General features: G+C 35.2%; 1 protein-coding gene across 1 annotated transcript in view; it reads right to left on the bottom strand.

The window, feature by feature from the left end:
• Positions 1–16,855, bottom strand: part of CATSPERE (catsper channel auxiliary subunit epsilon) — a 172,862-nt gene that overhangs the window by 132,170 nt on the left and 23,837 nt on the right. The window contains exons 3-6 of the mRNA XM_053604723.1: positions 10,551–10,624; positions 10,198–10,267; positions 8,802–8,869; positions 4,318–4,320 (exon numbers count right to left, since the gene is read on the bottom strand). Of these exons, the coding sequence (XP_053460698.1) occupies positions 4,318–4,320; positions 8,802–8,869; positions 10,198–10,267; positions 10,551–10,624 (215 nt within the window). The remainder of the gene's footprint in view (positions 1–4,317; positions 4,321–8,801; positions 8,870–10,197; positions 10,268–10,550; positions 10,625–16,855) is intronic.

A 16,855-nucleotide genomic window follows, 5' to 3' on the forward strand; every position in this document is an offset into this window, starting at 1 on the left:
AGGTTGGGTGAATAAATGATAATTATTGAAATTTTTTCATATTGTATGCTTCCTTTCACCATCCTTGTCTGTCTTTGTCTTCCCTTATTTTTGTTGGTTTAAATACAATAACATGCTGTATGCTTCCTTTGACCATCCTTGTCTATCCTTGTCTTTCCTTATTTTTGTTGGTTTAAATCCAATTTTATCTGCAAATAAGATCGCAATCCCTGCTTTTCAGTTTATGACTTTTTAGTTTCTGTCTTGGAGATGTCCCATTTGCTGTGAATCTTTGCAGTGTTTGATGATCATCTTATATCTGGATATCTGAATGATATCAGGGAATTTTTCCTTAATAATTCTCTTAAATTGATTTTCTATATTTTTGGCTTTTGCATCTTCTCCCTCAGGGATACCTATGATTTGTATATTAGTTCACTTCACATAGCCCCATATTTCTCAGAATGATTATTCCTTCTTCTTTTATGTATTTTTGACTGGCTGGGTTGGTTCAAGGGCCTTATTTTCAAGATCTGAGATTTTCTTTTGCTCAGTTTAGCCTATTATTTAAGCTCCCTGCTGTATTTTGAAATTCCCTAAATGACTGTTTGAGTCCCAATCAAAACCCCAGCAAGTTATCTTGTAGATATCAATAACCTGATTCTAGAGTTTGTGCATATAAGGAGAAGCAAAAGACCCAGAATTATGAACACAATATTGAAGTAGAAGAACAGTGATAACACCCCAAAATGCTGGCAAAAATGTGAAGCAACAGTAATTTCATTCATTGCTGGTTGGAATATAAAATAGTATAGCCATTTTGGACGACAATGTGGTGATTTCTTATTAAAACCAGACAACCACTTATCATAAAACTATTCAGCAATAGCACCCCTTGTTATTTACATGAAGGAGTTAAAAATGTATGTACACTCAAAAGCCTACACATGGATGTTGGATGTTGGTTCATTCATAATTATCAAAACTTGAAAGCAACCAAGACATCCTTTGATAGTTGGATGGACAAATAAACTGAATTAGCACTAAAATAGAATGAGCTATAAAGGCATGAAAAAGCATGGAGAAAACTTAAAAGCACATTACTAAGTAAAATAATCCATTCTAAAAAGGCTATCTATTGTATGATGCCATCTATATAACACTCTGGAAAAGGCAAAACTAGGGAGACAATAAAAAGATCAGTGATTGCCAGGAATTAGGTGAGAGAGAGATGAATAGATGGAACATGCAGGATATTTAGGGGAGTGAAAATAATTAGTGTGTATCTAATGGTAGATACATGGCATTATACATTTGTCCAAATGTACAGAAAGTAAGACACAAAGAATGAACCTTCACATAAACTATAAACTTTGAATGTTGATGTGTCCATGTAAGAAATGGACCACTCTGGTGAGGGATATGACTGTGGAGGAGCCTATGCATATGTGGGGGCAGGGAGTATATGAAATATCTTTCTACCTACCTCTAAATTTTCCTGTGAGCCTCAAATGGCTTTAAAAAAAAAAAAAGATCTTAAAAATACATGTAAATTGTATTCTATACAACAGCAAGAACTAGTTAGAAAATATAATTCTAAAAATTTAACTATAGTAGTCCTCCTATATCTGTAGGCGATACTCTCCATAAATCCAGTAGATGCTTGAAGCCGTGGATAGTACCAAATTCTATATATTCCATGTTTTGTCCTACACAAACATACTTATAATAAAGTTTAATTAGGCACATAAAGAGGTCAACAATAATAACTAATAATAAAATAGAACCATAATCATAATGTACTGCAATGAAAGTTACATGAATATGGTCTGCCTCTCTCCCTAAAAATATCTTGTATTGTATTCATCACCTATTTTTACACTGCAGTTGATCACCGTAATGAAAACCATGGAAAGTAAAACAATGGATAAAAGAGAACTACTATATTTATAATAACAACAAAAATACAAAGTACCTAGGAATAAATCTAATAAAAAATTTCTAGGTACTTTTATGAAAATTACAAATGTCATTGACACATACATAAAAAGACCTAGATAGATGTGTGGTTACATATTACTCTTGGGATTTCTGCAAAAATCCCAAATAGGGCTTTTTGCAGAATTTGATAAATCAATTCCAAAAATTTATGAGAGGAAAAACAGGTTTAAGACATAGCTATGAAGCTCCTGAAGAAAGACAAGGGTTAGGGTTGGAGTCAGGTGAGTACTTCCACTATCACTTCTCAAGATTTTTAAAATAAAGTTATCCTGATAAAGATAATGAAGTATTTGTTTAACTATAGCCAAACAGCTCAGCTGAACTAAATAGCCAGACCACAAAGCCCATACATATACAGAAAATTGATCTCTGAGAGAGCAGACATTGTATATGAGAAAATTAATTATTCAGATAGAAAAAATAAAATTGAATCCCTTTTGGAAGCTTATTAAAAAACTAATTCCAGGCTTGGCACCTGTGGCTCAAGCGGCTGGGGTGCCAGCCACATACACCTGAGCTGGTAGGTTCGAATCCAGTCTGGGCCCACCAAACAACAATGATGGCTGCAACCAAAAAATAGCTGGGTGCTGTGGCGGACACCTGCAGTCCCAGCTACTTGGGAGGCAGAGGCAGGAGAGTCGCTTGAGCGCAGGGGTTGGAGGTTGCTATGAGCTGTGATGCCACAGCACTCTACCCAGGGCGACAGCTTGAGGCTCTGTCTCAAAAAAAAAAAAAATTAATTCCAGGTAGTCTGAAGACTTAATTGTAGAAGGAAAAGCTATTGAAAAACTTTAGAAAACAATATAGGAGATAGCTTTGCGACCTTATAGGTAGTGAAAGATTTCTCAGATAGATTTAAAAAGTCATAAATTCATAAAAGAAAGAATTAATAAATTTATCCACAAGAGTAAGACCTTTATTATCAATAGGGAGTATAGAAAATAAAAACCTGGGTGGCGCCTGTGGCTCAGTCGGTAAGGCGCCGGCCCCATATACTGAGGGTGGTGGGTTCAAACCCAGCCCCGGCCAAACTGCAACCAAAAAATAGCCGGGCGTTGTGGCGGGAGCCTGTAGTACCAGCTACTCGGGAGGCTGAGGCAAGAGAATCACTTAAGCCCAGGAGTTGGAGGTTGCTGTGAGCTGTGTGAGGCCACGGCACTCTACCAAGGGCCATAAAGTGAGACTCTGTCTCTACAAAAAAAAAAAAAAAAGAAAAAGAAAATAAAAACCTGCATAAACTCAGATAAAATAATTTTAATTCATGTGATAATGTAATAATTAAAATATATAAAATTCTAAAATTATTATAAAAATAAAAACAACTCAAAATGGATAAAAGAGAAGAATAATTCCTTATGAACAAATAAAATATGCTCAATGTCATTAGTAATCAGTGGCAAGAAAATAAAAAACATAATGACACAATTTCACACTAGATAGCAAAAATTAAAAAGGCAAACAATTCTCACTGTTAGTTTAGCAAAATCCGAACTTTCATGCACTGCAAGTATGGGTACAAATTTGAACAACCTTTTCAAAAATTATTTAGACATTACTTAGTAAAGCTGAACACATGCATACCCTATTTTTAGACAATTGTACTTTTAGGTCTATACCCTACAGAAACTTCCATTTATATGCATTTGATTAGTACTATCCCAACTACAATGTTCATACAAATTACTACAGTATCTTTTTAAAATGCAGATTGTGATCCAGTAGGTCTGGAATGATGTCTGAAATTCTTCATTTCTAACAGATTTCTAGGTGATGCCAGTGCCTCTGATCCTCATACCACCATGTAAATAGCAGGGCACTGTGAGATACATTCAAGATTGTTCATAGCATCATTTGTAGTTATGAATACATGCACTGTGAAGTGTAGATTTGTGAGGTGGCAAGACCCCCACAGCCCGGGGGGTGTGTTCAAGGAATGGCCCCTAAACTGCTTCTCTCCATTCCTTAAACAATATTATTTTCTCCTTGATCCCTCTGCCTGAAGTCATGTAGCTTCTGTATATCTTTTGCCTAAAAGCACATAAGTCTTCTCTCCCCAAAGTTAATCTTTACCTCATGTACTATTACTTCTCCTAAACCTTGTAAGATGAAAATATTCCTACTTGCTTTCGCTGCTGATTTGCAACATTATTAGTAGAGCAACCTAGTTTGGGTACTATATAAATAAAGCTGTTCACATGGTTTGGTGCTGACTGCAGCCATCAGCTGTGCCAGACCTCCCAGTCCCATCACTTTTATCTCTTGTGTGACCTTTGTCTCTTGTGTGTCTTATTTCCTCATTCCCCACCATTCCCACTCTGGTTTGTTTACTCTGTGCACTGGCTCACAAAAATGCACCAGCTGCAGAATGAATAAAAATAGTCAGACAATGGAATACTATAGAGCAGTCACAATGAAACAACTACAGACTGGTGTTTAGATATGAATGGGTCTCAAAATATAATCTTTTGAGAAGGAATCAAGCCAGAAGAATACATATGATTCAATTTAAATAATGTTCAAGAACTGACAAAACTAAACAATTATAATCAGATACAGCTGATTATATACAGATTATAATCAGAACAATTATAATCAGATGCTTATACAACTATTTTTAAAAAGCAATTTTATTATACAATATTTAGTACAGTGATTAATTCTAGAAGGATGACTAGGATGTGACCAACAGGGGCATAAAGATTCCAAGGTACTTTAATGTTCTATTTCTTGGTTTGGGTGATGGATACATGGGTACCGATTTCATTATTATCCTTTTTTCTTTATGACATCTTTTTTTTTTTTTTTTTGTAGAGACAGAGTCTCACTTTACTGCCCTCAGGTAGAGTGCCGTGGCATCACACGGCTCACAGCAACCTCTAACTCTTGGGCTTACGCGATTCTCTTGCCTCAGCCTCCCAAGCAGCTGGGACTACAGGCGCTCGCCACAACGCCCAGCTATTTTTTTGTTGCAGTTTGGCCTGGGCTGGGTTTGAACCTGCCACCCTCGGCATATGGGGCCAGTGCCCTACTCACTGAGCCACAGGCGCCGCCCTTTATGACATCTTTTAATCCATTTATTATTCATTAAGTAGTAATTATATACATGGTGTCCATAAAGTCTGTGTGCAATTTAAAATAGTTGTAGCTTTGGAAAGTATACGTGATGGAAAGAATTTGTAAAAAAGGATTAGAGAGCTTGATGTATCTAGTTGTTCTCTGTTTGTTTGTTTTTGGTCTTTAGAAATTTTATTTTTAGAAATTTGACTTCTTACTTTTCGGATTCACTGTTGACCCATGGACGCACTAGAAGAGAAAGTAAATTGTGTTCTTTGGTTGGTTGAACAAAAATCTACTGCTGTTGTTCGAAGGTTTATAACCTATTATAAGAAAGAAGCACCACATAGGAATTCCATATCCAAGTGGATGAAAAAACTTAAAGAAACAAGTTCTGTCAATGATAATCTAGGGTCTCACAGGCCACATGTTCATGAAGAACTAGTATCCATAGAAGGAGCCTTTGAGGCAAGTCCAAGAAAGTAATTAAGACAGGCATCACTAGAGCTGAGGCTTTCAAAGTCTATTGTGCATAAGATTCTGTGGACAAGACTTCACATGAAAGCTTACAAAATTCAAGGGCATCAAATATTGTTAGAAGAGGATTATCATACATGACTCACTTTCTGTCACCAGTTCAATGAAAAACTTAGCAACGATGATGCATTTTGGAGTAACTTAATGTTCTCTGATGAAGCAGCATTCCACATTGGTGGCAAGATCAAGAGGCATAATTGCTGTATTTGGGGAACTGAAAATCCATGAGTCTATTGAACATGAAAGAGATTTCCCCAACACTAATGTATAGTATGCCTTGGGAAAACATCGAATCAGAGGGCGTGTTGTTAATGGTAATAGTTATTTAAAAATGCTACAAATTACTTTATTCCTTGGCTTGAACAATTAGGACTGAGAGAGAATACAGTGTTTCAACAAGATGGTGCTCCTTGTCACTTTTCTTTGCATGTTAGACAGTTTTTACATGAGAAATTCCCTAATAGAAGAATTGGAAGAGGTGGACCATTTGGCCAGATTTGACTCCATTGGATTTCTTTTTATGGGGACAAGTGAAAACTAATGTTTATTTAACCAAACCTTGATCTTTAGAAGTCTTGCAAGCTAGGATAACTGACGTGATTGCTGGTATTACTGAAAATCATCTTAAAAATGTTTTCCAACAACTACAAATCATATTACTCTTTGTATTAGTGATGATCGTGGACAGTTAAAAATGTGTTTCTTCTTTCTAATTCTTTTTACAGATTCTTCCCATCACATATACTTGAAAAGTTACAACTATTTTAAATTGCACAGGAACCTTATGAACACCCTGCACAACAGAAAATTACTTAATCCATATAGAGTTTTCTCTTTGGGGTCCCCTGGTCAGATGCTTCTCCTTCTGTTCTTATTTTTCTGTAGGAAAATATCTGGCTCAGGGCAGGGTGGAGACACATCTCTTTTAACCCTAACTCCTGGGGCTCAATATGTGTGTGTCTGGCAACCCACTAAATGTTTCTTGGTAGATGTCTTAGTCATTTGGGGATGCTATAACAAAAATACCATTGACTGGGTGGCGTTAACAACAAACATTTATCTCTCATATTTATAGAGGTTACAAAGTCCAGAGATTAGATGCTGATAGATTTGGTGTCTGGTGAGGGCCCACTTCCTGGTTCATAGATGGCTGTCTTATCACTGGGTCCTCACATGGTAGAAGGGATGAGAAAGCTGTTTTTTGCAAGAGGACTTACCCCATTCATGATGGCTCCACCCTCATGACCTAATCACCTCCCTAAAGCCCCACCTCCAAATACCATCACTCTGGATATTATCTTTCAACATATGAATCTGGGAGCAGGGGACATAAGCATTCAGTCTACTGCTACAGATTCTCCTCTCTGATTGTTCCCAAGATTTCTACTTGGAGAAAGTAGAAAGTAGCCCATTTGGCCACAGAGGCAGGTTCTATTTTCCAATTCAGATCTACCAGGAATTTTTATCCCCAAATTTTTATTTGCCTATTTCTCAACTGGTTTTGAACCTAGAGAGAGAAAGTTAGTAACTGACATTTCTGAAACTGCCAGAAACCTGCCAGGTTTGTGAGTAGCAGAGACTCAATCCTAGCTTCTCAGTGAGACTCTCGGAAGGCAGTAGTAAATCACAGAGGAATAATTAAAGGTTTCAGCCAGGCTTGCTGAAACCTGGTTATCAGGACTTACAGTCTGGTTCGGGATTACCAATTCAAAAATTGAACATAAACTGCAGAAGCATCTGACTTTAAGGACCAGCACAATGAACCTATCAGCACCAACTATGCATTAAAGAAAGATATGAGTATTCTGACTGGTTCTGAGTGAGTCATGTGCCAATCCTCAACTAGTAACTATAGCCAATGAAGTGTGGGCTTGGACTATAAAAAAAAAACTATAAAAAAAAAAAACACATGAAATTAACAATATTATCATAGAGTAGGGAGGAATGATGTCCTCATAAGAAATGAATGGTAGGGCGGCGCCTGTGGCTCAGTCCGTAGGGCGCCAGTCCCATATACTGAGGGTGGCAGGTTCAAACCCGGCCCCGGCCAAACTGCAACCAAAAACAAAAAAACAGCCAGGCGTTGTGGCGGGTCCCTGTAGTCCCAGCTACTTAGGAGGCTGAGGCAGGAGAATCGCTTAAGCCCAGGAGTTGGAGGTTGCTGTGAGCTGTGTGAGGCCACGGCACTCTACCCAGGGCCATAAAGTGAGACTTTGTCTCTAAAAAAAAAAAAGAAATGAATGGTAAGTGGATAAAAAGAAATAGGTACATTGTGGTCATTTGGAGAGCAGGAAACCTATAATATAGTTCTTCATATCCTCAGTGCTTGGAAATTGACTTTGACTATGATACTAGAGCCATATTCTGAATTATTGACACTTTTTAAACTTACTGAATGATTTAATAATGCAGTTAACTATGTATTCTCGTGCCAGTTTTCCCTTCTTAGTTATATTCATTCACTCTCATGTTAAAATGGATTTGCAGATTTATGCAATCTAAAAAGAGTATTTTGGAATGTTTAGAATAGAAATAGAAAAGTCCTATATTGTGAAAAACAAGAGTCAAATCTCAAGACTATCTTTTAGTAGCTTTTTGTTTTTCTCCAAATTATTTAACATCTAAGCTTATGTTTTCTCATCTATAAATAATTACACTTATGTAATTATTATAAAAATTAAGAAAGACAATGTTTATAAAAATATAAGCATGTAGACAAAACATTTGTTCAAATAGTGATTGCCATTGTTATTTTCACTATCTGTTCTTTAATAATTTCTTCGGCAATATATTTGAGAATTTCTTGGTTGGTTTGCATGGAGGACAAGTACAGTTGCTCACATCTGTAATCCTAGATTACTATGGGAGGCCAAGGCTGGTGGATTGCTTGGAGATCAGGAGTTTGAGACCAGCCTGAGCAAGAATGAGACCCCTTCTCTACTAAAAATAGAAAACTCTAGCCAGGCATGGGCATTATGGCAGGCATCTGTAGTCAGCTACTCAAGAGGCTGAGGCAAAAGGATCGCTTGAGCCCCAGAGTTTAGGGTTGCTGTGAGATATGATGTCACAGTACTCTACCAAGGGCACAGAGGAAAACTCTCTCTGAAAATAAAAAAAAAGAATGTATGGAAATCATAATGTAGATAATCCATTTGTGGTTAATTAGGAGATGAAGCTAAATATTCTTTAAAAGCATGAATTACTGTTATATTCAATACCCTATTACTTACGCAACTCTATAATACCACAGAAAGCAAATATAAGAACTGTCCACAAATAAATAGCGTTCTTCTTCATCCTAAAAGAAAATGCAAACAAAATTATGACATATTAACCTTAAAATAAATACAAATTTTCTTATATGCATAAAAGTCACAGAAGAACTAAGTTATTTACCTAATATTAGAGGAAGAAGAATAAATAAATTTCAGAATAGAATTAAAAAAATACACATAATACTAGTTCAATTTTTTAACTATTCTCCGTAATTAAGAATTTACTATCATGAGTGACAAATTTAAAAACATTTTGATGGCTTGCTATCCTTGTTTCTATTATATTTGTCTTAATCACTGAAATACAATTAATTTTCTTATCACTGGCTTTCAACTTGAGTAATTTTGGCTCAGGACTTGTGACAGTGCTTAGAGATGCTTTTGGTTGTTATAACTGAGTGCTTTTAAGTATATTAAAAATCAGACGTACCTCCTGTACGTACCTGCTGTATCAGACGTATACACATTTATATGGGCTTCTAACAAATAAAAGGAGTCCTTTACTTCCTCATGAATTGTGTTCTTGAAACTGTAAATACTCATAGACTCAAAAAAGAAATTCAAAAATTTGCACTTCATATGGATTAAAAAATGAATTAATATTCATCTGGCCTCTGCCACATTACTCTATTTGTGCCTTGAAAATAAAGTTTTATAATTAAAAAGAAGCTACATGTAAAAAAGCTACATATAAGTACATGTAAAAAAGGAAAAAGAAGGCATAAGCCCCAGAGTAATGGAAGGATTTCTTGCATGGAATCTATTTAGCAGTAGCTTCAGACATACTTGTGTGGGAGCGTCAGATGTGAGGTATGTGCCCAGTACTTTGTGCCAGTGTTTTAAAGTGATTTACTTTGGTTTGGAGTTGTTTCATTTTGTTTTGTTTTTGCAAACTATAAAGAATTGTTTTGTTTTGTAAACTAGAAAGGATTCAACATCACTCTAGTTCATTTGCATTCATGTTTTCTAGAATCAAAGAAAATGGAATGATACAAAAACAACTTGCTAGAAATTGCTCTTAATTCTGGGTATTAGCATAGAATGTATAATGTAAGACCCATTCATCTGAGAGTACTATTATCAATAAGGTGGTGGCTATGGACTTTACCATATTTATTAATAAAAAAGCTAAGGTAAAATTTATATATCATTTCACAATTTATAAGTTGATATGGAATATATCTAAAATTGACATGCTGACAATAAGTCAAAAAATATCTTTTATTTATAGTTACATTTAACTATTTAACACAGGTTAATACTATTTTTAAAAGCTCAAAAGAAAGGCAAAATAAAATGTAGCAGAGATGAGTATTCAAGATTTAATAACTTATCATTAAAATCAACTTACTGGGCCCGCAACAATTGGTTTTATAGTGTGATAACCAGAAGAAGAACAACGCAATTCTGTTCTGGGTGATCTAGTGTTTTAAAAAATGGGGAAGAAGAAATAACTACAGATGCATATGAGATTAATGAAAATCCCCCTGCCTAAAAACCTCAATTGTATTCTGATAAAAGAAATTTTAAAATATAACAGTACTTTACTTCTATTTCCAAGTGGTTTGTCTTTCTTTTCATATTTATTTAATGGAAGGAAATTTGCATTAGATCTCAGCCTTGAATCTGAATGTCCACATTATACGAATGCTTTTTTTACATATAAACATACAGATACATTGATATTCACAGCAAAAATCTTACCTTTTATCTTGTATAGAACAAGCTTCTGGCACATTCCACTCAGAAAATGATGTTCCTTCATACTCTAGCTTAATCTAAAAAGGAAAGTAAGAGTTCAGACAAAAAATATGCTTCAAAAATTTCCCATTAGTGTTCAGTCGTAGGGTTCAATTTTCTGGGGCTTTATTGTTCAAAAAAAGAATAACTAAAATTCAAATCTTTTGAAATTGTACGAAGTAATATGACAAACAAAAGTAAATCAACCCCCCCAGGGCACTTCAGGAGTCTCTCAAAAAAACTATAAGTCTTTAATTTTATTTTACTTCAAAAATTATCTATTAGATTTCTAGGAGGTGACTGGCACTGTGGTAATGCTGGGGATAAAAAAGATGAATGAGACATGATCTTTCCCTTAAAAACAAGTCACTTTTAATTCTGAGATCCTATCATTTACACATCACTGATTATCATCATAACTTTCATCGGTCACCTTTTTTTATTTCTTTCTTTCTCATAGAGTCTCACTATGTCACCATCTGTAGAGTACAGTGGAATCACAGCTCACAGCAACCTCAAAATTTTGGGCTTAAGTGATTCTCTTCCCAAGTAGCTGGGACTATAGGCGCCTGCCACAATGGAGGCTATTTTTTGGCTGTAGTTGTCATTGCTGTTTGGCAGGCCCAGGTTGGGCTTGAACCCGCTACCTCTGGTGTATGTGGCTGGCACCCTTGCTGCTTAAGCTACAGCTGCCAAGTCCTTTTTTTATTTCTAAAGTTACTTTTTTCCTGCCTCCCCATTCTTTCATTTAGAAATTCTTTACCCTCCTGAAATATATTCCTCCCTTTTCTACCTCCTTCCCTTCCTATTTCTTTCAACAGGGTCTTGTTGTGTCACCCAGCGCAGAGTGCAGTGGTATTTATAGCTCACTATGACCTCAAATTCCTGGGCCCAAGCAATGGTCCTGCCTTTGCCTCCTGAGTAGCTGGAACTATAGGTACCTGCCACCACACCCAGCTAATTTTTCTGTTTTTTGTAGAGAGAGCATCTTGCTTTTGCTCAAGCTGGTCTCAAACTCCTGGCCTCAAGCAATCCTCCCACCTGTGCCTTCCAAAGTGCTAGGATTACGGGCAGGAGGCACCACACTCAGCCTGATCCACTCTCTACCACTGTCAGTCTTAGTCTCAGTACTGGTCCTCTTTTTCAGCTAGGGTTGGAAACCAATTTCACCATCTAATATTTGTTACATAAAAATTGTAAATGGGAATTATAAAACCACCTTTTTCATAGATTTGATATTACAGGATTAATGAGTGTATAAGAAATAAGAGAAAAATTCATCAGAAGACATAACTTTGAAATATATAAAGCAAAATTCAATAGAATTACTAGAAGAAATTTTCAAAGCCATAAATAAAGTGGTAAATGCTTACTTATTTTACTTTACTCAAAATTTTAAAATATGATTAAGTTTTATGATACATATATTAAAACCATATACATTCCTAAAATTAAGCAATATAAAATATATACTAATTATATTATTTTTAAACTTATACAGAACATTTACCAAAATTGACCATATTTATCAAGAAAATCTTAGCTAATCTCAAAGAATTATTATCAAATGTGCCAAGACCTTTGAAATTAATAAAGTAACATTAGAATGTCCCATAGAATTAGCATGAAAAAAAAATCCTAAAATAGTTATCATCTTACAAAATAAAAAAGAACAAACTGTATTTCTGAACAATTCATGAAAGCAGAAATCAGAATACAAATTGATAAATAAATAATAAAGCATCTGATATTATCAAAACCTCTGCTATGTAGTATAAGAAATCTCTAGAAGGAAACTTAAAGCCTTAAATGTATAAAGAATAAATCAGGTAGTTTGAAAGTGAGTAAACTCAGTTTTCAGTGTAAAATGATAATAAAAAAGAGAAAATCTTTAAAAATATATTAGGGAGAATATAAAAAAGAGCAAAAATGAGAATTTATAATAGAAAAAAAGGAGAGAGCACTGGAAAGTGGCAGTGTGATGTTTTAAAAATGTATTCAAATTAAATACATTAAATACAAAAAGAACAATTAGAATTGTACAAAAAAATACTGAACAACATCAGTAATAAAATTCAGTGACATAATATTCTTCAAAATCCCAAAATAAAAGTATGGCTGGAATAAACCACCAACACTAGCAGACTTGTGTCAGATCAGCATAAAGAAGCAAAAGATAAGGGCGGCACCTGTGGCTCAGTGGGTGGGGTGCCGGCCCTATATACTGAGGGTGGCAGGTTCAAACCCAGCCCTGGCCAAACTGCAACAACTACAACAAATTAAAAATAAATAAATAGGGCAGCGCCTGTGGCTCAGTGAGTAGGGCGCCGGCCCCATATGCCCAGGGTGGTGGGTTCAAACCCAGTCCCGGCCAAATTGCAACAACAAAAAAATAGCCGGGTGCCGTGGCGGGCGCCTGTAGTCCCAGCTGCTCGGGAGGCTGAGGCAAGAGAATCGCTTAAGCCCAAGAGCTGGAGGTTGCTGTGAGCCGTGTGACGCCACGGCACTCTACGGAGGGCAGTAAAGTGAGACTCTGTCTCTACAAAAAAAAAAAAAAAATAATAATAATAAAATAAATAAATATTTAAAAAAAGAAAAAGCAAAAGATAATATCAAAATAAGCTAACACTGAGAAGAGAACACCTAAATCAGTGATAAGTATTCAATGGAAACTACAGCAGACCAATGTGAGAATGGCAACTCTCAATTGAAAGGGATTTTGCCCTTTTCAACTCTCAGTAAAGTGCAAAAAGTCTTCAACAATGTCTGAAAAGACAGGAAAAGTGGGGACTTAGGAATGCTAAAACAAATCAGCAAAAGATGCCTTCTTAGGACAATGATCCATGTGAAGAAAAATGGAGGGAAAAGAAACCCAATTGAACAGAAAAGAGAAAATGAAGGCAAAGGTAAGAGAAACTACAGATGAATGAGGAAAGGAAACAGAAACTGAAAAAGCGTTAGCCTTATTTTTGTACACTTTATTAAACAACGAAAGAGAGAACTAAAGCCATGAAAATAGGAAAGTTGTTTTGACCCACCCCTCCATAGTTAAAAGAACAGGAAGAAATGAATTTCATGTAGAAGAATGAGCAGCAGATAACAACCAAGCCCCATATGGTTATCTAAAAAAAGAAAAAGAATAAGAGGTAGAATAACATCTCTGTAAGGACACTCTTCAGATTTGTCCAATGAACACATAAAACTATAACCTGATGTGAAAGTTAGTTTTATGTGTCAACTTGGCTAGACAATACAGAGTACCCATTTATTTAATCAAACACGAATCTATGTATCACGGTGAAGATATTTTCTAGATGTGGCTTATATACCTAATCAGTTGATTTTAAGTAAAGGGTAATATCCTTGATAATGTGGGAGGGGTGTTTCACCCAATAAGTTGAAGACTTTAAGAGCAAAAATTGACGTTTCCTGGAGAAAAAGAAATTCTGCCTCAAGACCCAAATATTAAATCTTTCCTGAGTTTCTAGCCGCTAGCCAGACCTAAAAATTTCAGACTTGCCAGACTCTACAATCACATGATCCAATTTCTTTAAATTAATCTCTTACTATACATCTGTATAAATTCTATTGGTTCTATTTCTCTGGAGAACTCTAATAGACCTACTATATCAAAATGAGGTAAATAAATAAAAATAAGATTGAATTTATAAAAGAACAATATAAATAAAAACTTGAAACTCCAAAAAAGAGCTAGAAATCAGGGGGAAAAGTTAGAATCAAAAATAAAAGTTATTTCAATAGTAAAGTAAATCAGAAGAAGCATCAACTGTAAATAAGGCCTGGAGAGAAATAGAATGTTAAAAAGAGGAAAACATTTTAAAATAAGAAAAGAAGATAAAAAGTGATTCAAGAATAAGAGCACATATAAAACACAGGCAAAGAAAACTCAACCTATGTATGTCTAGAGACCCTAAAGAAGTAAATAAAAGTGTTTGGAACAGAACAACAAAACTAACTAGAATTAACTAATAATATGTAAAATTTAAAAAACTTGTCTGGACATATTAAAAGGGCACTTCTCATACCGAGGAAAAACATGAATTATTTAAAAAGACACATGTGAAGATGAAGGCAGAGATTAGAGTGATGTAGTTGCAAGCTAAAAAATGGCAAAAATGGCCAGGAGCCACCAGAAGCTGAAAGAGTCAGGGAAGGATCCTTCCCCAGAGCCTTCCCTAGAGTCAAGGAAGGATCCTTCCCCAGAGTGTGGCCCTGCTGACACGTTGGCTTCAGACTTAATAGCCTCCAGAGCTGTGAGAGAAGGAATCCTGGCAAAAGGAATAAGTCATTTATAAGGGAAAGAAAATAAAATTTGCACCAGACTTTTCTGAAGCAACACTTCATGCCAGAGACAACACAGTAACACATATAAAAGGGAACAGAACATTAACCAATAATTTTTATATATAGAAACACCAATTATTCTCCCTTTTCACTTTCTTGTTTTTTGAGACAGTCTCACTTTTTCTCCTCAGTAGAGTGTCATGGTCTCTCAGCTCACAGCAACCTCAAACTCTTAGGCTCAAGTGATTTTCTTGCCTTAGCCTCCTGAGAAGTCTGGGACAACAGGTGCCTGTGACAATGCCCAGCTATTTTTTTAGAGGCAATGTCTCACTCTTTGCTCAGGCTGGTCTCAAATTCCTGAGCTCAGGCAATCAACCAGCCTCAGTCTCCCACAGTGCTAGAATTACAGATGTGAGCCACCACATTCCGCCTCCTTTTCACTTTCTTGATGATGTCCTTAGAACACAAAAAAATTTAAATTTAATAATTTCCAATTTGTCTAACTTTTCTTTTGTTGTGTTTTCTTATTATTCCTGAGAAGCCACTGCTTCCAGGCATGTCTAAGGCATTTTCAATTTTCATCCCACTGATCTATAATCCTACCCTTATGCTAGTACCACACTATCTCAATTACCACAGCTTTGTAGTAAGTTTTGAAATCAGGATTTGTGAGTGTAGGACAACTTTTTCTGTTTCAAGTATATTCCAGGTGCTCTTGAACTATCTTGTGAAATTCTCTAGGAACTTACACATGAAATCGCTGAACTCACTTGTTAGTTCTAATAGTTCTGTAATAGGCTTGGACTGTCTCTATAAAAGATTATGTCAATTGCAAATAGAGATAGTTTATCTTTTCCTTTCCAAAGTAGATTTTTTTTTTTCATTTTCTTGTCTAATTGCTATAGCTATGTCATTTTTTTCCACAAAAAAAGGTCTTATCATTTAAAGATACACATTGAAATACTTATAGATGAAAGGATATTTCTGGGAGAGTTTCAAAATAATACAAAATGGTAGAAAGTGGGTGGTAGGCCATGTGTTGGTAATGCTGAAACTGGGTGATGGGTATAATAGGGACATATTACAGTAATCTCTACACTTTTGTGTATGTCTAAATTATACTAATTTCTATATCTTTAAGTATATTCAAATGTTTCTGTAATAAAATGTTTTAAAAATATAGGTTAAAAACAGAAAGTAAATTCTATGGAAATTACCAAGCTTATATATAAACCTCTATAATGATGAGCTTAAACGTGGTCAAAGTATCTACTGAAATTTTCCCCTGTGCTTACCAATTTCCCTCATTTTAAGCGATTTGGGGATATTTAAAAAGAAAACTGATGTTATTGTTTCAATTCATGTACAGTGAGAAGAAATTTATTTTAAATGTTTTCTGTAAAGAAGAGTCATGGAAAATTTAATCCCTAACGTGTCTTTAGTAAATTCAATATTTCCTTTCTTTCTCTTAATCTCGTTTTCAAGCAAAGTGCAATACCACTCACTGGTTCTTGGTTCTATCATTTATGGCTTTGGTCTACATTCTTTGCTTATAATCAAACTCTGGCTCCCAGTTTGCCTTTATGCAATGACATAATTTCACTGTATTGGTGACCAGTTGTGAATTAAATATGAACAATTTCTGTTACCTACATAAATATAATAAAATAAAAATAGAGATAAAAAGGTGATTCTTTAAAAGATTAAAATAAGGTCAATTATATACCAAAGCTGTCCAAGAAAAGAAGATAAAGTGCATAATGAATTATATTAGAGAAATAAAATAGCTATACGTAGAGGTTGTCAAGTGATAAGCAAAAATTATCAAAAAATGGATAACAACACATCTGAAAACAAATGAAATGCACATCCTAAAAGAACATACAGATTATGCAGATTCATTACGCCTAGTTTTGAACAATATAAAGTTTGTACAGAACATGTTCTTTTATGTATGGCTCTTT

The sequence above is a fragment of the Nycticebus coucang genome, chromosome 10 (genome assembly GCF_027406575.1).
Source record: "Nycticebus coucang isolate mNycCou1 chromosome 10, mNycCou1.pri, whole genome shotgun sequence".
In the NCBI taxonomy this organism is placed as follows: Eukaryota; Metazoa; Chordata; class Mammalia; order Primates; family Lorisidae; genus Nycticebus; species Nycticebus coucang.